This window comes from Crocodylus siamensis, chromosome 9 (assembly GCF_052110815.1).
Source record: "Crocodylus siamensis isolate JL-2025a chromosome 9, ASM5211081v1, whole genome shotgun sequence".
NCBI lineage: Eukaryota > Metazoa > Chordata > Crocodylia > Crocodylidae > Crocodylus > Crocodylus siamensis.
Window position 1 is genome coordinate 55521869 of NC_143403.1, and position 25026 is coordinate 55546894.

Consider the following 25026-nt stretch of genomic DNA (forward strand, 5'->3'; position numbering starts at 1 on the left):
GAGAGGGGTTTCCTAACACCTGACCCTTTGTAGGAAAGGGGGACATGCTTGGGCTAATTAGATAGTTCAAATGACCCAAGCATGGGGCCTATGCAGCCACCAGAGGAGATCAAGAAACCACACCTCACTTGCAGCTCCCTTCATTAAATAAAGGGACTTGCGGCTGTTCCCTGAAAGATCTGTGCCTCTCTCAGGACTGAAAACCACCTTCTCTGTAATTAAATTGCTGCCCCAGAGGATTTTTTTGACTTGATTAAATTAATGAACAATACAGTAGTGCTGCTATCTGCTCCAAATCTGATTGCAGAGAGCCAAGTGCTCATGAGAACAGATGGGAGAAACTGGGCACTGTAGTTACAGGATAAATCAGACCCCAAAGCATAGTATGTGGGAGTAGAGCAGTTCCTTTTCCTTCCATTAATTCCCAGGTGTGTCTGCTTTGCCAAGGATGTGCTGTGGCTACAGGAAGGAAGGGCTCCATCCACCTAGGAAAATAGATCCGTCTAGGCTTATTTAAAGCAAGTGCTGTGTGAACCCCGCAGGGTGCAGCACTGTTGCAATGATGGCACTAGCAATACGAGACCCACCACACACCCTGGGCAAGTCCTGCTGAAGCTGTTTGCATGTGGTGACGGGGTGTCCTGGAGTGAGCGTGAAGCTGCAGAGCCTTGCTTATAGCCAGCACTCCTGCCATTTAGCGTGTTGTGCCCAGGAGTGGATGGGCCACAGGGGTCGGGTGCAGAGCAGCAGGCAGTGGGGACCCCTGGCAGAACCACGGCTGTTGTCGTCTTTGGGGAAGGGCTTTGATGCACCTGTTGCCTGTGACAGGTCAGACATGGCTCGCATGTTGGTCTTGGGGCCGTGCAGGCCATGCACTCAGCTTGCAGGAAGGATGCAGGACTGCCTGGGTCTTACTCCAAGGTGTCTGCACCTGTGTCTGTTGAGAGCAGGCGCTTGGGATGGGTTGCTCGGCCTCTTCTGGGCTTTTCTTCCCATGAGGCTGTCTGGCTCTAATGGAGAGGGACTCCCAAAAGGCTGAATCGGGCCTAGAAGAGCATTGCAAATCCAAGCACTTGTGCTGGACCCTGCTCCTCCCTACTGCCCCCTCTCTGCTGGGCTCGGTGGGAGCTGGCAATAGCTTTGAGGAGTCCTGCGCTGGGGTCAAGATGCTGGGAGACCAGAGCATGTCCTGGAGCTGGCCTGAGCCCCTGACTGCTGGGGCTCGTGCTGCGTGGTCCCTCTGGCAGCCTGGGCCCCTCAGCTTTGAGTTGTCACTGGTTTTTTTTTTACTACAGAAAACTGATAGCCTGTTGCAAACATCGGAGACTGAGCAGAGAGGATCAGTCCCTGATCGGGGGTCCTGTTGGCAGTCTTGGGTTTATCTAGTGAATTGTGCTTGCCCTTGCAGCAGCCCAAGGATCCTGGCTGAGCACTTCTGAGCCAGCAGCCTGCCTAGGTAAGAATGGCTCCCGGATGCCTTCAAAGGCAGGGGCCTGCGACTGCAGTGAAGAGCCTTTGGCGCCCCGGACCTGGGACCCACGACTGACCATGGTTAGGTCTCCCTTCCGGCTCCCGCACGCGGCCGCCCCTGCTTAGCTTCGCCCCGAGTAAGCTCGCGGGGGGAGGGACACAACTCCCGTCACGCCGTTGCTAGGCAGCGCGGCGTTGCCCTCCGACCCCGCGGCGCCCCGCCCCCGCTCCCATAGCTACGGCGGGCGGCGGCGGCCATCTTGGCGGCGGCGCGGGGCGATGAGCGGCTCGAAGGCGAGGGCGGCGGCGGCGGCCCCGGCGCCGGACAAGAAACCGCCGCCGGGAGCCGGGGCCGGGCTGGGGCGGCCGCGGGGGCGGCGCGGCTCGGGGGACGCGGCGGCGCGGGCGGGAGCGCCCTGCACAGAGGCTGAGCTGCTGGCGCTGGAGACCGTCCGGCCCGAGCACGTCCTGGCGCTGGCACGGGTCACGGACCGTGAGTGAGGCCGGGCCTGGCGCGCCGGAGGGAGGCGGGGCAGCGTCCGGGGGAGCAGCCGCGGGCGGGGGAGAAGTGCGACCGGGCACGGACCCAGCGCTGCGCCCCGGGGGGCCTCGCCCGGCTTCCCCACCGCAGACGCGGCCCGTGTAGGGTGCCCTGAAGGTCCTGCTCGTGTCCCACCTGAGTCCTCGGCCCCTTCTTTGTTGATGTCCCTGTAGCCCCCGTTTTCTTTCCACGAAGTCACGAGGCTGCTTCAGGAGACAGGCTCCCTCCAGCCCCCCAGCGTTTGGCTTTGTTGTGCAATGCTGCTGCTCGGGTGGCACCTTGCCCCGGACTGCGGCCCAGGGAATAACCTTGCCCTCCCTGTCCCTGGGATGGGATTAGTGCACTGGGCAGGTGGCTCCGTCAGCGCTGATCCTAGCTGCGCATCTGCGCTGCCTTGCTTAGTCCGTCTAATCAACAGCTTGCGTGTCTTTTACCAGCCATTTGTTCCTCTCGTTCTGTGTTTACACAGGACTTCCTTGTGTTGTGACAGCTTTTAGGTACTTAACCTATGCCAGTTGGTGGTCTCTGGACTGCTGCTTTGTTTGACTAGCCAGGCAGGATCCAGAGCTTCACCCATCTGTTCTTGTGTTTGTAGGGGAAGGGAGTGTTTGGGCTTGCACGGTGTCAGATCCAAAACAAAACCAAACCCTGAGCCAAATACTAGTGGTTTAAATGGGTGCAGCTCTTTTAAAACCAATTTGTCCACTTAAGATCACACCAACTCTCTCTGGTTTTGCACTGCTTGGACAGCTGGAGTTTGTCAAGTGCAAGTTTCCGCGAACCTTTGAATCCTTGGTATTGGCTTTCCCTTCCATGCTCTGTCCTCCAGAACCGTCTGGACTTCTGTCTCCCCGCACCCCCATTGCTCTGTCCTTCCGGAAGCTTCTGGGGAAGTGCCCCATTGTAGGAAGACTGGGTTCAGGCAGTGTAGCTGAAAGTCTTTTGGTAAGCAGGAGAGGAGAAGGAGGTCCTTTCAGGCCTAGCTATGGCATCCCCCACTACTGTTTTTTCATCTGGACTCTAATGGGGAAGGGTTCTCCTAAGTGCATTTCCCTTTCTCCTAGATTATTTATGCAAACCTGAAGACAACATTTACAATATCGACTTCACCAGGTTCAAGATCCGGGACCTTGAGACTGGGACAGTGCTCTTTGAAATTGCCAAGCCATCTGCCACAGGTAGGACCTGTAGACGAGTGGAGTATACAATATGGCGAGCCGTGCATGCCAAATACTAGTTTTTCAGGGCATGTCTGCAATGCATACTGACTATGGCCTGGAGTGGTATGCTCAGCGGTGTTAAGCCTGCCTGATACATAAATGCAGCTACACTGCTTCTGGGTTGGGAGGCAGCATATGTGGAGTAGTGCAGTGTTTTTGAATATGGTACCACCCAACACTGCAGGATAGCAAGACACGCACCTTGTCCTGTGCTGCCTTTCGCTATCTTGCAGGATGGAGGATATGTGTGCCTGGGGATGTCCTAGTGTATGTTATACAGCATGCCAAGCAAATGTACTCATGAGAACAGACTGAAATCCTCTCTCCATGGAGGATGTACAGCACAGAGCTTCCTCTGATCACGTGAATGTGCCTTAGGCTCGATAGAAAGAGCCTGCCATAGAAGTCAGAGGGGAGTGTGTAATCCTTTCAGCCTTGAAACTGTTGTCAGGCCAGCTATAGTCATGTGTTTTCTGTAGAACTTAAACTCTTCTCTTAGAAGTGATGTCTTGGATACAATAGAGTTCAGAGTTGCTGCTGAGCACCTCTGGACTGATACTGTCTTTTTACAGTGACCTAGACAGCTTGTGAATGCTATATCCAAATGTCTTTACCTCCTTACTTCAGCTAGGCTGTTGGAAATAGAATGTCGCATTTGGGGAATCTGTGCTGTACAAATGTGCTGCCATTGTTAGTGTTTCATGAGATATACATGGGCTGGGGGAGTCCTGAAAAAAATGGGTTAGTATTAAACAAATATAATTGCCTGAGCTCCACAAACCTCCTTTATACAGGTAGCCAAAGGTAAGCAGGATGTAAATATTGCAAGTGAGAGGCAAGCAATCGGAACTGATTTCCTGAACATGTTTTTGAACATAGGGATCAACAAATCCTGTTACTTGTGGTGGAATTTGTTATGAAACTGTTCCATGTTAACGATTTAGGGCTAGCAACAGATCAAAAAACAGCTTTTGGATACTGCAGTCTTGGGTGCTTGAGCAGTTTCCCTGGGTGGCTTGCTTGTCAGCTCTGAGCTGGTCAGCTGGTTTCACTTAAGTTATCAGAAGATTAACTGAGTTGGTGAACTTTTCCAGAGCAAGATGAAGAGGAGGACGATGATGGTGGAGAATTGGACACCAGTGCAGGCCGCTTTGTTCGCTACCAGTTCACCCCAGCGTTCCTCCGTCTGCGGACCGTTGGTGCAACGTGAGTAAAACCTTGTAGGAAGAGGAGAGAGTAAAGCCTCTAGGGAGCCTTGGGTACAAGCCCCGTCAGTTCATAACTAAACTGAACCTTGGATTAGTGAGAACTCAGTTCAACCTACATGGTAAGGTGCTGATTTGCGCCCCGCTCACTATTAAATGAATTGGTCTCATGAGGTGTATTTTCCCTGCAGAGTGGAGTTCACAGTGGGAGACAAGCCAGTGTCAAACTTCCGAATGATTGAGAGGCATTACTTCCGGGATCGCTTGCTGAAGAACTTTGACTTTGACTTTGGCTTCTGCATCCCCAGTAGCAGGAACACGTGTGAACACATCTATGAGTTCCCTCAGCTCTCAGAGGATCTCAGTATGTACCCATTCCTCCTTTGCTGAGTTCCTGCTTTATTCAGTTCTTCTCTCGCTAAGAAGAAAAATGGTTGTATGGTGGGGCAGAGGACTGGGACCAGGTAGAACTGGGTTGCATTGCTGATGTGTAACGCAGACAGAGTTGTCACCTGCTGCTGCTATTTTTCCATCGGCATGAGTGAGAGCTGAAGAAGCCCTGTTTGATGCCTGGGTGCGATGCTGTCAACAGCCTGTGACCTCAGTCACAGACCTTTTGCATGTAGTGTCTTCTTCCATAATCTGAGGCAACAAGATTTGGGAGGCTGTGATCATAGTTTCTCAAGATTTTGAAGTTGGACCTTTTCAGCTTCAGAACAGGGCTTGCTTTTTGTCAGGAGCCTGTAAAAGGCTATCAGTGATGTCAGGTTCTGAGCATGCCCTATATAGTCTTGTTAGAGGACCCACTATACCCCTGCAGGATGGGAGCAGCTCAATGCCCCATGTTTCTCTGTAGGTATGTCTGGCAAAGAGAGGTTGAACTGAGTTTGTGTGCAACTTGTGTTGGCTGCATATCAGGTCTTACAGGAAGAATGACATGACAGCTTGTTGGATATCTGTAAACTGATCTACTCCCAAGTAGTTAATTTTTACAGCCTGAAGACCTCCACCCTGTGCATAGACAATAGAATGGGTCTGTGTAGAGCTCCTGGGGCTCACCATTTAGAAGTTTGCTTTTCGGACTTGCATGGAGGCTGGGTATCAGAGATTCTGGGGTGATTTTCTGTCCCTTGCTTTCCCCTAGCGGTGGTGTAGCAGACATTGTTTTTAAGTATAACTGGGCTTTCTTTCCCACAGTCCGCCTGATGGTTGAAAACCCCTATGAGACCCGCTCAGACAGCTTCTACTTTGTGGACAACAAGCTGATCATGCACAACAAGGCCGACTATGCCTACAACGGGGGGCAGTAACCACTGCGTTCAGCCAGACGGGATGCTGTGCTACCGCTAACCATTCCAGACATGTAGGAGGGGCACAGGGCTGCTGTCTTGCAGCAAGGCCTTTTGCTGAACCTTTCCTCCTCCCAAAAAGACTCAAACCATGAAGCAAAGAAGGCTGAGGTGGCTGTCATGGCAGTAAAGGCAATCTCTGCAATACTCCCCTGCCCAAATTTTTATGTACCTCACCTCTGTCTGTCTTTGTTTCTGATGGTACCACAGTTAGTTATGGATCAGAGGTTATATGGCTCTGTTTGATGTTACGTTTTTTTATAGTTAGGTCATGCTCTTAGTGCTTCCGGTTTGTTCCATTTAGTGAGCAGACTGCTCCTACTGGAGAGTTGACATCTGGGTAAGCTATTTCTTGGGATGCAAATCTGCCCTGTTCAGGTATCCAGTGAAGCCTGAAGGGCAGCTCTCTTCTATGTTGGATAGATAATCTCTTTGCTATGTAGCAGGTCATTTTGTGTGTGCATGACTGAGATTGCCTTGGGGGTGCACCCCTACATTTCCCAAGAGGATTTAAAATAAGGGATGACTTCAGCTTTAAATACTGCAGGAATCTTCCTCCTGTGTTCAGGGTCCTGATCTGTCTGGGATTCCTTAGTTTGTTACAAGTATGTCTCTTACAAGGGACTTGATCTGAGAAAAGGTGAGGTGATTACTAAATAGGTCACTGAATCAGCCTGACAGCTTCCGTTTTCCTTGAGTTCTAAGCAGGGATCAGCCTTAGTGCTGAGTTAGGCCTGCTGCCTTCACCTTTTCTTCCTCCTTCCCTCTGCATGTGATGTCCTCTCCTGCTATTTGTGGTCTGTACTCCCCCTTTAGAGGCTCGGGAAGGGGAAGGATCTGGATGGTCACCAGAGGAACATGCTGCATGGCAGGTATTATTATCTTCCTAGTTTTCTGTCTTTATAGATATATAAACTTGAAAGACCTCACAGAGGTATTATAGTAAGAGACAATGGTATTACCAGCTCAGCTACTTCATGGTGCTTAGGCTTGTGCTAGTATTAAACTGGGCCTTCCTAGCTGCCAAAATCATCTCATTCCGGCAGTGTCGTAAGGCAGTTGCCTGTCGTGACCCAGGAGTTAGAACTGACTTTGTTCTTAAATCACATGGATTTGGGCCTTGGGCAGCCATTTGCCTGTTTTGCTGGCTCATTCATATTTGTGGTTTGGGAAAGGTCCAGTGACTTCTTCCTTTCCCAAGATAGTTACAATGGCTGCTGTAGCAATCAAGCCAAAGGATATGTCTCTGACCTGTGTTGCACCTGGTGTGAAAAGTAATCTGTCAAGTAGTGGGGGAAAGGAGTCAGATGTGCTCTGGGCAGTGAGGCAAGGGGTTTATCTGTATGCTACGCAAAGTTACCCTAACAAATGATTTTCTGTGGCTGACAGTACTCTAATTTTGAGACTGGCATTCTCTGTCCCCAGTCCTTTTGCTGGTCAGTCAGGCCTCTGGGTGTCTTATACTTAGACCTTGTCAAGACCAAATTGTTTATTGGTACCAATACTATTTGCTTCCCATCAGACAATGTCTCCTGTCTACTATAACAGGAGTGGGTTACTGGTTGTTGTGCAAGCAACAGTCAAAGTAGACAGAATAGTGATTAAAGCACAAGTGTGGACATTACTGCCAGGGGCCTATTAGCATCCTGCTGTGTGTAAAAGTTATTTGATCTTTGCCTGCAAAGATGAATTGAGTTAGCTTTGGTACATAGGACCAGTTACCCAGTGAGAAGGGACCATGGAAGGATCTCCTGATATAGGGGAGAATGCTAATTCTGGTTACCACAGATGTCTTAGCAGGGTGGGGAAAGGAGCAGTGCAGTAATCAGGAACAGGTGCATGCGTCTTGGGAACATGGTGGGGATAAAGGTAAGCACGGCTATGGTTTGGGTGTTTGAAAGCTGGGAGGAGCAGGACAGCTCTGCTGTTATTTACCTTCTCCAGCATTCCCAGAAATGTTTATGGAATCCCATTGATTGTCACTTCAGAATTGGTGGAGCTTTTGTGCAAGGTGCAGCAAAGCTGTCATTTTCCTAGGACTGTCTGCAGTAGGCATTGTATGATACTCTGGCAAGAATGAAAGATCCTTTTTTTGCCACAAGTTCACTATGATACTTGTGAGAGGACAGAATCCCCTCCCCAGAAATATGCATGAAGAGCGATCCCAGGAGACAATTAATGACTCCCCAAGATCTGACCTTGTGTGTGGTATAAATCCAGGTGCCTTCAAATGCCATTTTTTTGGTTTAATTTTCTGTCTGAAGCAACTTCCTTTTCCTTGTTTTTATGAACAGGAAGATCTCTATCTGGTGTCAGGGTGACTGAGAATGAAGTACTGAGAAGGGGGATATCAAATAAACTGAGCCAGCAATAGGGAGTGTTCTACCTCTATCTCTTGGCATGTGTAAGTGGGTTGTACAGCCTGTCCTTTAAACAGTACGGGTACCCTCTGCACAGGTGGAATTTTGGGATGTTTCAGTGCCATCTAGTGGTTGCTCTGCAGAGTGCATCTGCTCAGCCTGAGGCCAGGCTGAAACCTAGGACTGGGTGTTAGATCTTGTGGGGAGGGGTTCATTCCAGTTTCTAAGGGCTGTCTTACAAGAGTGTGGGAAGAAGAAAGGACCGGTGTGCTCAGGGTGTCTTGCCTGTCAGGGTGTCCTCAGCTCTAAGAAAAGATTACAGGAAACTGTAACTTGTATTCACCAGCTGGCAGAGAACGCTCCCAGCTCAACCACTGTTTGGTTCTGCCAACTGTAAAAAGCTGCCCCAGTAAGGTGCCCTGAGGTGAAAATCCCTATAAGAAGACAGCCCTGCAATGGGGGGTGCTAATTGTGACTTGGAGGTCAGGGATTACCTTCCTTCCTTCCCAAGCACTTCTCCAGTGTTCCTTCTTTCATCGGCTGCATCCCTGCAACAGGGATCTGGGTCTCGGTAACGTGATCACAAGAGTGTTTTCTCACCATCAGCTTGTCCTCTGTTTGGATTATGATGTTTAGTGGGAACCTCAAGCCCTTCTCATTCTCCCCGCATCCCCAAGTCAACAGCCTGTTTCCAGAGTAGTACTTAGCCAGGTACTAAAGAGATGAAGGAGACTAAGTGTTGCCTCAGGAGCTAGTGGGCAGGATCATTGTGAAAATATCCCTTTCTATTTATGCTGGGCTGGAAAGAGGATAGGGAGTTTGTGTATACTGTGTGGAGAAGTAAAAGGACTAAAAATGCAAACTGACACTAAATCCTTAAAAGTATTTGTCTGACTTCCCTGAAGCACTCTGTGCTCCAGGATCTTATGCTGTGCAAGGGGAGAGAGCCACCCTCCTGGGCAGCTGTTGTAAGGGTCATTGAAGATTTTGTACTGCAGCTGGTGCAGCAGGGCCACCTAGTGTTATATGGACCAGGTGTTGCTGTCCCTGCTTTCCCTTGGGTATGAATCATTTTCCTATGTGCATTTCCTTATGGCTTTTGGCGCATCTCTTTTTGCAAAAGAGAAACAGCAGTTATCTGTCCGTTTTAGCCCTCTAGGCCAAGGCATCCATTCTGCTTCCCTAATCAGGATATAAGAATAATGGACAAAACATTTTGAAAGCCAGAAATGAATTAGGAAGATGGTGAGCGGTGGAGCAGTGAGATGGCTAAGGTGTGTTAACTATACCCTGAGGCTCTGTGCTTCATGACATCCTTCACTCCAGATATTTCCCCTGTGTTTGTCTCATGCTCTACTCTCTTGTCATGTCAAGCTGTTAGGCTACATGCTGCCTGATGCATGTGGCTCAATATCCTGCGTTCTTGGAATCATAAAACACTGCCATCTCCCTGGAGCTTAAGGGGGAGGACAAAGCTTATAGGGATAGTGGGTAAAGTGGAACAGTGGGTAAAGTTTGAGGAAGGTGAAAGCATCAGCAAATACCATAGCTACCTGCATTGACTTCAGTTCTCCTAGAAAAGAAGGATGTTGTGTGTAAGCACATCAGGTGTCCCCCGTGGGTTGCTGGCAAGCTGCTGTGCAGTCTGCTCTGGAGCTGAGGCATTGCTTTGACAAGTGCTGAGGAGGATGATACCGTATCTTGTGACTGGTTTTCTCTGAGGGTGGGCAGCCAGTCACAGTGCTGACCAGCATTGCTACTTGCTTCATTGCCTGCATCAGACTTGGGGACAAGTCCCACAGCACCTGCTTGAGTTTGGACATGTGTGCACTAGTGCCCTGTGCCCGGGGGGCCTCCCAGTGTAGACCTGGCCTGTCTGTTTCCTTGGCCCTGAGATGGATCCTGGGGCACAGACAGCAGGGTGCCTTTCGTTTACAAAGGACAAGGAGCTCAGCCAAGATGTAACACAAGTCTATTTTTCTTTGTAAAGATATTTTTCTCAGAGAATGTGCAAAGCATCAGGGCTGCTGCTTGATTTCTTTCCCTCCAGCCTGGCCTTCCCTCCGGGACCTCAGCCCACCGCCTCTCCCCATGGCCCGTAACCCAGGCCCCTCGTTTGTATGAAATGTTATTTTGTCACAAGCAATAGTAATAAAACGGAGATTTTTCACAAGAGCCGAGCCCGAAGCTTCCTTTGCTCGCTCGCCGCGGGGGCTGGTGCGTGGGGGGGGGCTCGGCCGGGGCGGGGGCCCCGCGTGCCCAGCGCAGGGAGCCAGGGCTCCGTCCCCCGCGTGCTGAAGGGCGTCCTGGTGACCGCCCGCGGGGGGCGGGGCCCGGGGGGCGTCCCTGGACGTGGGGCGGGGCGCTCGCGCGTGCTGAGGCGGCGGTCACGTGACGGGGCGGCGCAGGATGATGGCGGCGCTGGTCTCCCAGCGCGGCGGCTCTGCCGCCAGAGGTGAGGGGGGCGGGGGCTGTGGGGCCCACCTGGCCGGGCCGGGCCGGGCCTTGCTCACCCCCCGCTCCTCGCAGGTCTGGCCCTGGCCCTGGGCGCGCTGCGGCGGCGGCAGCACACGGCGGCGCCGGCGGAGCTGCCCGAGACGCACCGTCTGCTGCGCCGGACCTGCCGCGACTTCGCCGAGCGCGAGCTGGTGCCCGAGGCCGCGCGCCTGGACCGCGAGCACCGCTTCCCCGCCGCGCAGGTACCGCCGCCGCCGCCGCCTCTTCCGTGTCGGGCGCAGTCAGCGTGTTACATCCGCCGGCCCTCGGGCAAACGCGGAGCCGCTGCGTAGGGCGGGGAAATGCTTCACAGCAATAAACGCGGGGCTTCCGGCCTCGTTCAGCGGGTGGGACGAGGGGCCGGGCCGCTGCCGGCGCCTGCTTTCAAAATTAACACAAGTAAAGGTGCATGTTTTCCAATTAAAAGGGGGGAATCAGAGCCTACAAATCTCATCCTTTAAGAATAAATAAAACAAGTTTCCTCCCTCGTTTTCCTGCCTGCACCTGCGGGGGGGCTGTACATTTGACCTGGAAAGGCTTTTCAGTTGAATATTACCCCTGCTTGTGATCATAGAAAAGTAGGGTTGGAAGGGCTCATCTAGTCCAGCATTTCTCAGGCTGAGAGTCACGAACCAAAAGTGAGTTGCTAGTGATAGGGTCCGGAACAAACTTTAAAAATGGATCAACAAACTTTTTAAAAATGGATTCTCCTTTAAAGGAGAAAAACATGGGAAGATGGCCTTTCCCTTATGGGCTGGCAGAGTTCCAGCTTGTGAGGGGCTGGTTGGGGCTCCCCCTGCCCCACACACAGGGGGGCTGGGGCCTAGGGACATGGGACAGCAGGTCAGGACTGAGGAACACTGGGCCAGGACTGGCCATCAATGTTTATGAATGGGTCTTGGTACAAAAAAGGTTGAGAACCACTGGTGTAGTACAAACCCCAGCTCAAAGCAGGACCATCCCCAACTAGGTCATTCCAGCCAAGGCTTTGTCAAGCCAGATCTTAAAAACCTCCAAGGATGGAGATTCTACCACCTCTCTAGGTAACATGTTCCAGTGCTTCATCAGCCTCCCGATGAGAGAGATTTTCCTAATATCCAACCTAAACTTCCCTTGCTGCAACTTGAGACCGTTGCTCCTTGTTCCATCATCTGTCACCACTGAGAACAGTCCAGCTTCATCCTCTGTGGAACCACCCTGCAGGTAGTTGAAGGCTGCTGTCATATTCCCCCGCAGTCTTCTCTTCTCTAGACTAAATAAGCCCAGTTCCCTCAGCCTCTCCTTAGAACGCATGTGCCCCAGGCTGAACCATTTCCACTGGACTCTGTCCAACTTGTTCATATCCTTGCTGTAGTGGGTGACCCAAAACTGGACACACTACTCCAGATGTGGCCTCACCAGTGCTGAATAGAGAAGAATAATTACTTTGCTCAGTCTGCTGGCAACACTCCTACTAACACAGCCCAGTATGCTGTTAGCTTTATTGGCAACAAGGGCACACTGCTGGCTCATATTCAGCTTATTGTCCACTGTAACTCTCAGGTCCTTTTCTGTAGAGCTGCCCAGCCCATCAGCCCCCAGCCTGTATTCGTGCGTGGGATTGTTCCATCCAAAGTTTAAGACTTTGTACTTGTTCTTGTTGAACATCATGAGATTTCCTTTGGCCCAATCCACCAGTTTGTCTAGGTCTCTCTGAATCCTAGCCCTATCCCCCAGTGTATCTACTATGCCCCCACAACTTGGTGTCATATGCAGACTTGTTTTGCTGAGTGCAAACTTGCACTCTATGCTGTCTTCCAGGTCATTAATTAAAATAGTGTACAAAACCAGCCCCAGGACCAACCCCTGGGGCACTCCACTTGATACTGGCTGCCAGGTAGACATTGAGCCATTGACTACTAGCTGTTGAAGCTGACAGTCCAGTCAGTGTTCTGTCCACCTTACAGTCCATTCATCCAACTCATACTTCTTCAGCTTGCTTGCAGGAAGCTGTGGGACATTGTCTCAAAAGCCTTGCTAAAGTCAAAGGTATGTTATATCCGCTAGGGGTGCAGCAATAGAGATTTTGGGAGCTGATACTGATAGACAATTTTTAAGGAGGCATATCAGCTGATACCAATCCAATTTCCAATACAGCTGTGTCCAGCTGATAAGCCTGTTGTGAGGGAAGGTGTGTGGAGTGGCAGATTAAAGCCCGCTGCCTTGAGGGAAGGAGTGGGGCAGGGGTAGGCGCCCCATGCCAGATTTTGCTGCAGCCTCCCCTCCCCATAGCCTCCCTCCCAGCACCTCTGCTGCTTGCCCCACCCCCACCAGGAGGTTGGCCCCAGCCTGCAGTTGCAGCCTGCCCCACCCTGGCCCATGCAGAACCAGGGGCACATGACACCCCCCCCCCCACCATGCCCTCCCAGGGTACATGCAGCAGCGGGAGCCACTCCCCTTCCCCCGCACCCCCCAGACAAGCTGTGGCTCCCTCCTGCTCTGTGTCCCGCCCCAGCTGGGCAGCACCTACCCCAACCCCTGCCCCACTCCCTCCCTCACCACAGGGGAATTGACCTGCCCCCCCACGCCCCTTCCCCTTCCACCACAACAGACATACCAGCTGCATACAGCTCTCCATGCTGCTGGGCTGTGCTCCTCGCTGCCTGCATGGTCCGCTGTCACGCACACACACAGGCATTTATCAGCCAAATGACTGGCCACATCAGGCTGATTTCCAGTACAGTCAGTTTTCTTTATATTAGTGCCGATCCAGTATCAGAACAATATATTGATACACCTCTAATATCCATCTCTTTTCCCTGCATCCATAGAGCTGGTTATCTTATCACAGAAGGGAGTCAAGTTGGTCAGGTGTGACTTGCCCTTGGTGAATCCATGCTGACTGTTCCTAATCACCTTCTTCTCCAAGTGCTTAGAAATGGTTTCCATGATTTTTCTGGGGACTGAGGTGAGGCTGACTGGTTTGCAGTTTCCTGGATTCTCCTTCTCTTTTCTAAAGTTGGGCACTATATTCGCCCTTTTCCAATCGGCCGGGCCCTCCCGATTGCTACGAGTTTTTAAAGATAATGGTCAGTGGCTCTGCAGTCACATCAGCCAACTCACTCAGCATTCAGCTCCATGGGTTTATACATGTCTAGCTTTTCTGAATAGTCCCTAACCTGTTCTTTCACCGCTGAGGGCTGCTCACCTTCTCCCCAAACTGTGCTGCCCTTGCCTATGAAGACTGAAGTAAAAAATGCGTTGTGTACTTCAGCCTTTTCCTCATCATCTGTCACTAGGTTGCCTCCTCCATATAGTAAGGGACCCACACTTTTCCTGACCTTCCTCTTGTTAACGTACTTGTAGGAACCATTCTTGTTACCCTTCATGTTCCTTGGTAGCTGCAACTCCAATTGTGCTTTGACTTTCCTGACTTCATCCCTGCATGCCCAAGCAATATTCGTATATTCCTCCCAAGTTGTTTGTCCAAGTTTCCACTTCTTGTAAGCTCCCTTTTTGCGTTTAAGGTCACTGAAGAGTTCTCTGCCAAGCCAAGCTAATTGCTTGCCACATTTGCTGTTCTTCCTGAACTTCAGGATGGTTTGTTTCTGCACCCTCAATAAGGTTTCTTTACAGTACAGCCAGCTCTTCTAGACTCCTTTTCCCCCCAGCCTGGCCTCCCAGGGGATGTTGCCCATGTGTTCCCTGATGGAGTCAAAGATCCTGTACCCATTTTTCATTTTCCTCAGCTGGTCAGTTTATCTCTCAACTTTATGTGTAGCATGTTAGGACAGGAGGGGAAACATTAATTTAAGAATGGAAAGCAGATTCTAATGGAATAAACAAGAAGTATCACTGACTTATTTTTGTAACACCTACATCATAGAATGGAATCATGTAGTTAGAAGGGACGGCAGCAATCATTTAGTTCAGCCCCCTCTTTAGATACAGGGTGTGTTATTACTAATCCATCTCAGCCTTATCTCTGTCCACCTCTTCCTAAAAGCTTTCAGCAAAGGAGATTTCACAACTTCTGTGGATATTTGTACCATTGTCCTGTTCTTAGAATCAGGAGAATTGATCTAAATCCACCTTGCAGTTTAAACCCAGTGTCACACGCCCTCTGCGTGGTAGAGAACAGTTGTTCTCCCTGTTCTTTATGGCAGCCTTTTCAGTTGTTTGAAAACTAGTTGGGTCCCTCCCTCTCTCTCCTCCCTTCCCCCACCCTCTTAATCTCCTTTCTCCAAGCTAAATATACTTAGTTCTCTCACCCTTTCCCTACATAGCTTGCATCCCAGCCTCTTTATCACCTTGTCACTCACCTTTGGAACCTCTTCAGTTTTTCTGCATCTTTCTTCAAGGCAGATGTAGCACTTCTTCTGAGGGCTGACCAGTGCAAGACTGTTGCTACCCCTTCCTATGTCTTGCATTTGCTTTTTGTTATTGTTGTCTGTATTGTATTTCTCTAATTTATCAAGATCCTTTTGGATTCCAATTGTATGGTCCAGAGCTTGCAGCCTCTCCCAGGTTTGTGCTGTGTGCAGACATGATCTGGAAGTGAGCTTTTTCTGCATCCAAGTCATTAATAAGCTGATTAAATAGTACCAGATCCAGGACTCAGCCCTGTGGGACTCCAGTTGAGAGCACCTGCCATTCTGATGTTGAGCCATTAATAGCTACTCTTTCCAGTTGTTTGAGTAAGTATGTTCCCACGCAATGAGAATTCTATCTACCCCCATTTTTCCATTTTGCTTATGAGGCTGTAGTGTGGGTCCTTGACAAAGGCCTTTCTAAAGTCTGGGTAAGCATTGTCCATTGTGTTTCTTTCATCAACCAAGAAATTATCCAGTCAAATTAGGAAATCGAGACAGTTTGGCATAGTCACCCTTTCGTTCTCCAGATGTTTACAAGTGGATCATTTTACACTTTGTTCTAATAACTCCCAAGCATTGAAGTCACACTGACTGATCCTTTAATTCCCCATATGATCTCTCCCCCTTTTTAAAAATGGGCACTATGGGCACATTTACACATGCTCCAGAGTTGGGGGAGGGGGCTTTAATTAGAGCGTTCTAATTAAAGCATGTCTGTATCTTGTGTTTCAGTGTCCCTGTGCTTAAAAATGGCAGCAGAGGCACTTGAACTAAAGCTTGTTCTATGAGCTTTAGATAAATCTCCCCTGCCATTTTTAAGTGTGCGGACACTGATGCACGAGATGCAGGAGACTGCTGGAGTGCAGTAATTGCCACACTCCAGCAGACTCGATTAATCAAGTCTGCTCTGACACTGAAATTCCAGCATGTTGGAGCAGACTCTGCACTCATGTATAGATGCCCTATATTAGTCCTTTTCCAAGCCTCTGGTTTTGCCTATCTATCATGACTTTGCAAATATTAGTACTAAGAGGTCTGAGATTCTTTAGCTTGTTCCTTTAGCAACTTGGAATAATTTTTTCAGGCTGTGCTGATTTAGTTCGTTCAAATAGTTCAACTTCTGACACTTACTACTATTATCTGCAGCCCTTCCCTGCTACTGTGTATATGAGTTGTGGTTAGCTGTTTGGTTGCAGTTTCATGTTCTGTGAAGGACAAGTCAAAGTAATCACTGTGCACCTCTGCCACCTTTGCGTTTTCTAAATTGATAGTTCTCCCTCACCACTGAGTGGTAGACCCACAGCTTCCCTCATCTATTGGTTGGCCTTGTGGTTGTATGTAACATCTCTGGCCAGTGCTTGCTTTCCTGATTTTGTCCCTCCTTCATCCTATTAAATGCTGGCCATGTCCTCAGTGTCACAGAAAACACATAGAGGCACTGGGACTTGAGTCTAGCACAACAGCTAAGATTATCTCCTATGAGCTGGTCTTCTCCAGTCAATCATTCCCTAAAGTCCCATTTTTAAAGCAGGTGTAGGTTGAAGTTTAAACAATATAAAAGACTAAAGGTGGAGTTCTGATGACTGCATAAGCTGGATTTCTAGCTGGTTACCTCCTCCCATCCTCACAGTAATAAAAGAGAGCAAAGAGGGGACCAGTAAATTGTAGTTTTACAGCTCAGGGTAATTCCAGCTTCAGCCAGGGCTGGTCTTGTCTTAGGGCAACAAGCAGAGCCCAGCTCACCCTTAATCCACCAGAGCCCAACCCTAATGAGCACCTGTGACTTGTGGATGCTTGGCCACTCAAAATTGCCACCCCTCCCCCCAAATTGAAATCTTGAGGGACATTTTCTTTGCATGTACCTTTGTGCCTGTGTGTGCAATACCCAGGTGTAAATCTATGCACGCACACGCGCACGTGTGTGTGACTGGGACTCTGTCTGGGTGTCAGTGCTACAGAGCCTCACTCTTGGATCTTTCTCTGTGGGTAGGTGAAGAAGATGGGAGCCCTTGGGCTGCTAGCCATGGATGTGCCGGAGGAGTACAGCGGGGCAGGGCTTGATTACCTGGCCTATTCCATTGCTGTGGAGGAGATAAGCAGGGGCTGTGCTTCCACAGGGGTCATCATGAGCGTCAATAATGTAAGCTTCTCTCCTGTGTAGGAAGCCCTGTGGGGAAGGGGGGGTGAACATTGCCCTCAGTCAGGAACAAAGGTGGCATTTGAAAGGAGCAGATCTCTGTACAGATAGAGGATGGGAATGTGCCTGGGCTGTGCATTGCCTGTGATGGTGCTGGGTTGCAGCAGTTGCATTCTTCTTCAGGGTAAATAAACACAACTTCTCTCTTCAGTCTCTGTATTTAGGTCCAGTGTTGAAGTTTGGCTCTGAAGAGCAGAAACATAAGTGGATCGCACCCTTCACCAGTGGAGACAAGATAGGGTGTTTTGCTCTCAGTGAACCAGGTAATGGTTGGGGCAGGGAGTGGAGTTAACATTCCTGGCCTGAAAAGTAGGGAGTGGTTTCACCCTAGACTTGCTTTAGAAAGGGGCTTTGCAGAACTTAGCAGCAGCTGAAGGTGGTTCGTTTTACCCCCCCTTGTAACACCTGCTGCGTATTTGGTTGTGTTGCTTCTAACTGCTTGAGTGAACAGGAATTTTTGGCTTTGTTTTGCCTGGTGTCTTGCTCAGGAAATGGCAGTGATGCAGGAGCTGCTTCCACAGTGGCATCACTGGATGGTGACGAGTGGGTCCTGAATGGCACCAAAGCTTGGATCACCAATGCCTGGGATGCCTCTGCTGTTGTGGTATTTGCTACTACAGACAAATCCCAGAAACACAAGGTGAGCCTAGTTGGTTATAGTGCTATATGCAGCCCTGAGCATGTGGTATCTTAATTAACTTTGCCAGCCATGTAGAGGGAACCCACAACATGTAGTGGAAGAGTGGCAGATACCTGGTAAAAAGGTTCTATGCCTTACCCTGGAGATGGGGTCTAGAGAAAGAGAAGGAAAAAGCAGGACTCAGCAGTGTTTTTGGTCAGATTGCCAAAAACACCCACAACTTCAATTTCTAAGATGTTGGCATACCAGGGACAGACAGCAGGGGAGACATGAATGGCCCAATCCTTGTTATGGCAACGTAGCCCTGACCCCTTGCCTGCCACCTGCCCTGAGGCACACATGCTGAGCAAAATGTCTTCATGTGCCACGCTCTAGGACCTGTGCCAGGGGTTGCCTATCCCTGCTATATGGTATTTGAATAGTCTTTCCCATGGGTTTCTGAGCCTGTATCCCAGGGAGCCTGGAGCAGAGCAGATGGTACTGCAGGGGGTACCACTGTTCTCCTTCTTTGCATACTAACCACCCTTGTGATCAGTGGTGACTTTTTTTCCATCCCACTCCCTTCCTGTGGCCACTCAAGTGAGCTGGAATTAAGCCTTCACTCCCTGGAAGAACTGTCTCCTGCACAATGGGAGATGTGTGGTAATATTACCAGCCTGGGTCTTGTTGCAGGGCATCAGTGCCTTCCTGGTTCCCATGCCAACCCCTGGTCTCTCCTTGGGGAAGAAAGAAGACAAGCTGGGAATCCGAGCCTCCTCCACCGCCAATCTGATATTTGAGGACTGTCGGATCCCCAAAGCCAATCTACTGGGGCAGCTGGGGATGGGCTTCAAAATCGCCATGGTAAGAGACAGCTGTGATTGTGAGCATGTGGTGCAGACAAGGGACTGCAGCCCTGTACAGTGCTTTCCAGTCAGACCTCTTCTGGTCAGGCTAGGGCCACTAGCAGTAGGGGCGGGCAGGGGTAGGTTCATTACAGGAGACCCTTTCCTCCACCTCTCAAATTTCATACTTCATCTAAAGATCTGCCTGCAGGGCAGCACAAAACCTTTCACCACCTCTCCAGATCCCTTGGTAGGGATAAGGCAAGAGTCTGTGCTTCTGGATGCAGAGGTCTCAGGCTCGATTCCAAGACATGGATGAAATTCAAAGAGGGAAAGTTTGAAACCTAGAGGTCTCAGTGGCACATAGGGGACAGCAGATTTTCTGCAGTGAAACAAGACACTTAAGAGAGTGAGCATCTCTCCCAGCAGGATTAGAACAAGATTGTGCCTTACAACACAAGTGTATGCCACAACTACTTTTCCAGTGCACCTTTTGCACTTGAGGCCTGTGCAGGCTTCCTGCCAGAAGTCTGGGTTAAAAGGCCCCTTCTTGAAAAAAAAGGCCTTTTATGAGGGAAGCGGTAGCACTTTTCTGTGTTGCAAACTGCTGCCATTTTTAATTAAATTCTGCCTGGCTGAGCAAGGGGGGAGGCAACACTGATGCTAAGTGCACTGTTGGAATTGCTCCAAGATGTAATCAGTGGTTTGAAAGCAGAGGGTGAAAAAGTGTCAGAACTCTCCTGAGATGTGCAGCAACCTTGACACTCACTAACCAGGCCCTTAATTATTTACTCCTCATCAATGGATGCAAAGGAAAGGACAGTTTGTGTCCCTGAGAGCAAATGAGTGCTCTACCTGCTCAGACCCACTGACCCAGGGCTTGTCTCCTGGTTTATGAGTGTTCCATATGAAAATGTGACCAGTTTTGTGTTTTTCCAGAGTTGGGCACTTCGCAATTTAAAATCAGGTCCCTTTAAGATGTGTCAAATTGGATGTGCCCACTTCATTTGTCGTTTTTGGGATGTGGCCAGAGACATGGAGCTTGCTGGGGAAGGAGTGAGACTTCACACACCTGGGTGTGTGCTGGAAGCAGGAGCAGCCATGCAGGGCTGGGGGCTGGTTTCACTTTTCTGGTCCTCCCACTCCCCGTATGCTCATAGTTTCCCCTTTACTTCCACCCTTCTGCAAAGCAGCAAGATCTCTGCTAGATTATTTTCTCTCCATGTTCCCTTCCCTCCTGCCCTGCCAATGTTTGCTGGAGGTGCTAGATATTGCAGCATTCTATTCTTTCACACACTGAGATTGTTCTAGAGAAGGAAAGGATGGGATGTGGCTTCCATGGGACAGCAGATTTCTGGCTCCCTGGTGTAGGGAAGAATGCAGGGGTATTTGCCCTGGATGTATGACCATTGTGTGTCTCTCAGCAAACCCTGGACACAGGCAGGATTGGGATCGCCTCCCAGGCCCTTGGAATAGCTCAGGCAGCTCTGGACTGTGCTGTGGATTATGCGGAGAAGAGAGTGGCATTTGGTTCACCCATTACTAAACTGCAGGCTATTCAGGTAAGTGGTCAGACTGAAATACGTTGTCCTGTTTCTGCCAACATCAGGGACTTTGGTTCTGAGTGTTTCATTTCAGCACAAACTGATACTGCTGAGTTGGCATGTAGAGTAGAGCAGCAACTGGTTTCACCACTGAAAGGTGATGCGCTTTTAACTTGATGTGCACAGACAAGTGCTTCATGCACACACAGGCCTGGCTGTGTTGACAGGCACTGGGCCCCCTTACTGCCTGGGCCCCCATACAGCTGGGACACAGGGCTCCCTCTGCTTCAGTGTCCCCCACAGTATGGAGAGACTGCCTGGGATGCGGAGACTCATCAACACATTCTCATTTAAGCAGAACTTCAGAGTCTGGGGGAAGTAAGGCTGTGCCCTGAGGTGTTTGTGTCTGTTGCAGTTCAAGCTGGCGGACATGGCAGTAGCCCTGGAGAGTGCGCGCCTGCTGACCTGGAGAGCAGCCATGTTGAAGGACAGTGGGAAGCCCTTCACCAAGGTATGTCCATCCTTCCATTTATCACTTCTGCTTCTAGCACAGAACACATGGAGACTCCAGCTCTGGCATGGTGCTTGCAGCATATGGTGGAGATGGCAGCATGGCTGACAACCAAGGAGCTGGTGCCACAGTGGTGGTGATGGATGGAGCAGCTGGAGGGCAACTAGGGCTGTGCCAACCTTTGCTCACCTTCCTGCCACTGATCACCATGTCCATTGGTACCCTGGACCCAAGGGCCCTGGATTCTGTGGCAGGCCACTGCCCCCAGTCACACAACCTCAGCTTCTGTTGGCCTGTCGGTAGCCTGGCAGGCTGGACCTGGTGTGCAGCTGCCTGTCTGACACCCTTGAGGTTGTTTAGTCTGGAGAAGAAAAGACCCAAGTGGGGATTTGATAATAGTCTTCAAATACCTGGAGAACAGTTACAGAAAGGATGGAGATGGGCTGCAGGGAACAAGATGAGGAGCAGTGGCCTCAAGCTGCAGCAGAGGAAATTAGGAGGAACTTTCTGACTAAGGGTAGCCAAGCCTTGGAACAGACCACCTAGAGAAGTTGTGGAATCTCTGTCCTTGGCCAGGATGGTTTAGTCAGGGATGCTCCTGGTTTGAGCAGGGGGGTGGATTAGGCAACTTCATGAGGTCATTTAAGGCTTCTTTTTCTATGATCCTAAAACACAAAGTGCCCACTGAGCAGATATAGGAGGGGCAGTGGGTCCTCTCTCCAAGGAATGAGAACCCACCCTTCAGCAGATAGAATCCACCCATCTCTTCAGCCCAGTAGAGGACAAGGGATATACAGCCTTCCTCCATGTACTGTGATGGCCTTCTGAGCACTGGCCTCATTAGTGGACTTGGACCCAGTTATCTACTTTCAAAGACCCCCTTTCCCTTCCTGCCCCGGTTATCAGTTAGAGGGTTCCTAGTTCAGCTATGTCATGCATGTATGGATCTCTGAGTATCAGTAAAGGCAGGGCAGGATGGTGTTTAAATGAGTGGTAAATGTCTTCTCTTTCCCTGTTGCTTTGTACAATAATCCCAGCAAGAAGAGGGAACAGACCAACCAAAGGCTGTCCAGTGCCTCAAGCACACAAAGCAAGGGATGTTTTCCTTGCCAGGCTAACAGCAACAATAGTAAACAGACACCCCCCCAAAAAAAAAAATCACATGCGCACATATACTCCATTCCCTACTTTAAAATGGACCATTTCTCTTTAATCTGCAAAACATACTGCTAAGAACATATCACTGAGGCTACAACCTTCAAAAATGATTCACTGGTAAGAACAGCACTGCTACAAGAACTGGATATGAACCCATTTCCTGCCTAGTGTGAGGAGGAAACGTTTGTTGGACATTATTAGTACATAACTCATCCAAATAAATCTTCACAGCTTCCTTTGAACCCTCTAGTGCCAGTCACGGAGATGTGGGATCCAGGCCAAAGCAGACCACTGGCCTGATGTGGTATGACATTGCTTTGTGTTCCATGCAGTGGCCCCATAGTAATAAGCAGCTCTGGTGTATATGGCAGCCTAGACAGGAGATGCATGCTAGGTGAAGAGCTTTGTTTGGTTTCCTCTCTCTCCAGGCCCCACCTTGCTCTCTGGTTACGGCCAGTGTTTTCCCACAGCTGCAGATCTTTCTCAAAAGGTGAGGAATGATAATTTATCCATGGAGGTTCAAATTGTAGCTTAGAATCCACACAACTCTATGCCTCTGCCTTGGGCACATATTCACCAAGTTCAGCATCCCCTGGAACACTGACTGCTGGTCCCCTTGTGCAGACATGCAGCTTTAACAACATGCATTGAGTATGTGTGTGTGTGTTTTAGGAAGCTGCAATGGCCAAGCTGGCTGCATCAGAGGCTGCAACTGCCATTTCCCATCAGGTAATTATCTAGAGAACTCTTTTACTGCTCCTCCCCCCCCCCTTTTCTTCCCAACCCCAAATCACAGGCTAGTAGGGGTTGGGGGAAGGGCTCCTCTCCTGTCAGACGACAGAAGGGATAGAACAGGGGTGACAAGTGTTCAGCTGTGTCCATCCTTGCCTGGCCTAGAACGGTAATGATACTGGTGGGGATGTATGTAGCTCACATACTGCCCAAGGAACTCTAGCTTTGGTGCTTACAACCATTCAGCAGCACTGTATTATTCTGTCCACTACTTCAGGCTACACACAGCAGGGCCTGGGGAGAGCTGGAGGCACAAGCAGGGTCACTGCTGGGGAGAACTAAAGATGCCACTGCTTATTCAAGCATTTAAGTCAATAACACTTGTTCCACTCAGCACCTAACTGCTGACAGCAGCTCCCACTGAAACTACAGAAGGGGCAAGTAGTAACACCAGGGTGTGCCCTTTATGCAGCAGGAGCTGCACCTCATCCTGTCCCTGGTCTTCTGTCTTGCTGGGTGAGCTCTGATGGCTAATGAAAACAAATTCCTAGAGAAAAGGCACTGCTGCCTCCCATGTGCTGTTTGGTCATTCAGCAACAGAGGCTGGATGATGGTGGCAGCCCCATGTGAGGCAAAGGGAGTACACAGGGTTTCTGGGATGACTGCCCCATTCCTCTGACTGACCTTTTTGTGACTTGCCGCCTGTTTCAGGCTATCCAGATTCTAGGCGGGATGGGCTACGTGACAGAAATGCCAGCAGAGCGGCACTACCGTGATGCTCGAATCACAGAGATCTATGAGGGAACCAGTGAGATCCAGAGACTGGTGATAGCAGGTCAGCTGCTGAGGGAGTACCGGGGCTAAAGCAGCTAGTTGGAGAAGAATCCAGTCTAAGTGCCTAATAACCGGTGTGCAGAAGGGAGGATGAGAGAAGGTGAAAATGTCTTTGTCTGTCCAACAATTGTTTTGGTAAACAGGCTGATCCCGTATGGGGAAGGGATTGGCTAACACAATTTGTCAAAAAAATGTCATGTCTTCTGGGTTTATAAATGTGACAAGTGAAAGGCTCTACCACCAAGCTTGCCTTCATAGTAAAAGAAGGCTCAGGGCTCTTAAAAGAGAGTGTTTGCTTTGACAAGTCACTGACCAGCTGGTGTTAGATGCTGCTACTACCTCAGACTCCCACACAATTTACCAGCATATATAATCTTGGTAAGGATGGCTCCGCTTCTGATCTCTGAATAACTGGTTGCATTTATTAGCCTTTCCTATACCTGTCACATCACTTAAAGATAATTTGCCCTCACCTGGTGCCAATGACAAAGCTAAACTGAAATAATGGGGTTAATTACTAGCTAATGTGAAAAGTCCAAATGGGAGAGGTAATGTGTTCTGTTCTTGTAGATTTTTGCTCTGACGGTAGGAATGTGGCACAAAGCGAACTTCCTTAAAGGTCACTTACATTGGGGCCATGGGTACCAACTGAGAGTAAGGTCCATTTGCACTACCCTAGACTGATTGTTGCACTACCTCTTCATGTTGGTTTTTAATGAATTGCACATTGAATCTTGTTGTGTAAGAGCTCATTATTTTGCCTGCATCTGTAGCATTTCCATTACTAATGGCAGCAAAGATGTGTCTGCAGACATCCAACTGAAGCGTACACATTTGTCTTCATTTCTAAAAATCAGGATGGGTTAAACAGGATATGTTGAGGGGGGCCTACCTGACAGCAGTCACATATTCAAGTGGCAGAGTGTACAGGAAGCACTGGAGACATTAAAACTCAAAGTCATGGAAAATGGAACAGATTTCCTGGCTTCTGGACCTGAGAGAGCCACTGCTTGATACTAATCTCTTTCCACTCCACTCAGGCCAGATTCTAGTCCACTCCGCTTAAGACCCTGAAGAACTGTTACTAGAAAGGGTGGGCAGGTCCTCCTCTCCCTGACTGCTTTTCTCCAACTTGGTCTGAAGGGTCAGGTGCCAGCATGTTACAAACATAAGCGTGGTAATTCTTAGGAACTTGAGTGCCGTTCTATTTCCAGTGCTGTTTAAGTCCACTTAGATGCCCAGTAGGTGAAATGGAATTGGGCCCCTTGTAGTTCTAACTGAAGAGGGATATGGTCTCACTGCACAGATTCAAATCCATCCAGTTGTTGCTTTTAAATCGGAGCTCTTTTTATTGCTCTGCACTTGCCACATGGGTTACTGGCTCTCCTTCATGGTATCAGGGGAGCTGAGAGACTGATGCATTTTATACCACCTGCCCATAAACCTTAGATCTGCCTCTCTTTTAAAACATCTATATATTTAAAGGTTGCTGGAGAGGGGTAGGGGAAGGCACAAACAGAATAAACTGAAAAAATATCAAGTCTCCACCCTGCTAGAAATCCTGGCACTGAGTATGGCAGGGCTGGACCTGAA

The 25026-nt window shown here is 49.7% G+C and overlaps 2 protein-coding genes across 4 annotated transcripts; both read left to right on the forward strand.

Annotated features, from left to right (window-relative positions):
• The first annotated feature begins 1712 nt into the window (after nt 1-1712).
• On the forward strand, nt 1713-10318 carry UNC119B (unc-119 lipid binding chaperone B). Its single transcript, XM_090063263.1, has 5 exons — nt 1713-1963; nt 3076-3189; nt 4326-4437; nt 4628-4800; nt 5634-10318. The coding sequence occupies exons 1-5, from the start codon at nt 1750-1752 to the stop codon at nt 5744-5746; spliced, it is 726 nt and encodes a 241-aa protein (XP_089919389.1). The 5' UTR covers nt 1713-1749; the 3' UTR covers nt 5747-10318.
• A 169-nt stretch (nt 10319-10487) lies between these two features.
• ACADS (acyl-CoA dehydrogenase short chain) lies at nt 10488-24257 on the forward strand. Of its 3 annotated transcripts, XM_090063676.1 has the most exons (10): nt 10488-10600; nt 10675-10844; nt 16984-17133; nt 17342-17453; nt 17679-17830; nt 18503-18673; nt 20079-20216; nt 20614-20709; nt 22540-22596; nt 23311-24257. In XM_090063676.1, the coding sequence occupies exons 1-10, from the start codon at nt 10555-10557 to the stop codon at nt 23461-23463; spliced, it is 1245 nt and encodes a 414-aa protein (XP_089919802.1). In that variant the 5' UTR covers nt 10488-10554; the 3' UTR covers nt 23464-24257. The 3 variants fall into 3 exon arrangements, with proteins under 3 accessions (XP_089919802.1, XP_089919803.1, XP_089919804.1); XM_090063677.1 differs by lacking the exons at nt 22540-22596; nt 23311-24257 and adding an exon at nt 22296-22517; XM_090063678.1 differs by lacking the exons at nt 10488-10600; nt 10675-10844 and adding an exon at nt 10866-15317.
• Nucleotides 24258-25026: the final 769 nt, after the last annotated feature.

Bases quoted from the DNA above. Each gene is read 5' to 3' on its own strand.
- UNC119B (XM_090063263.1), top strand. From the start codon at position 1,750: ATGAGCGGCTCGAAGGCGAGGGCGGCGGCGGCGGCCCCGGCGCCGGAC. The intron at 4,438-4,627 runs GTGAGTAAAACC...TTTTCCCTGCAG, and splicing joins CTGCGGACCGTTGGTGCAAC to AGTGGAGTTCACAGTGGGAG. The intron at 4,801-5,633 runs GTATGTACCCAT...TCTTTCCCACAG, and splicing joins TCAGCTCTCAGAGGATCTCA to TCCGCCTGATGGTTGAAAAC.
- ACADS (XM_090063676.1), top strand. From the start codon at position 10,555: ATGATGGCGGCGCTGGTCTCCCAGCGCGGCGGCTCTGCCGCCAGAG. The intron at 17,454-17,678 runs GTAATGGTTGGG...TGTCTTGCTCAG, and splicing joins TTTTGCTCTCAGTGAACCAG to GAAATGGCAGTGATGCAGGA. The intron at 20,217-20,613 runs GTAAGTGGTCAG...TGTCTGTTGCAG, and splicing joins CTAAACTGCAGGCTATTCAG to TTCAAGCTGGCGGACATGGC.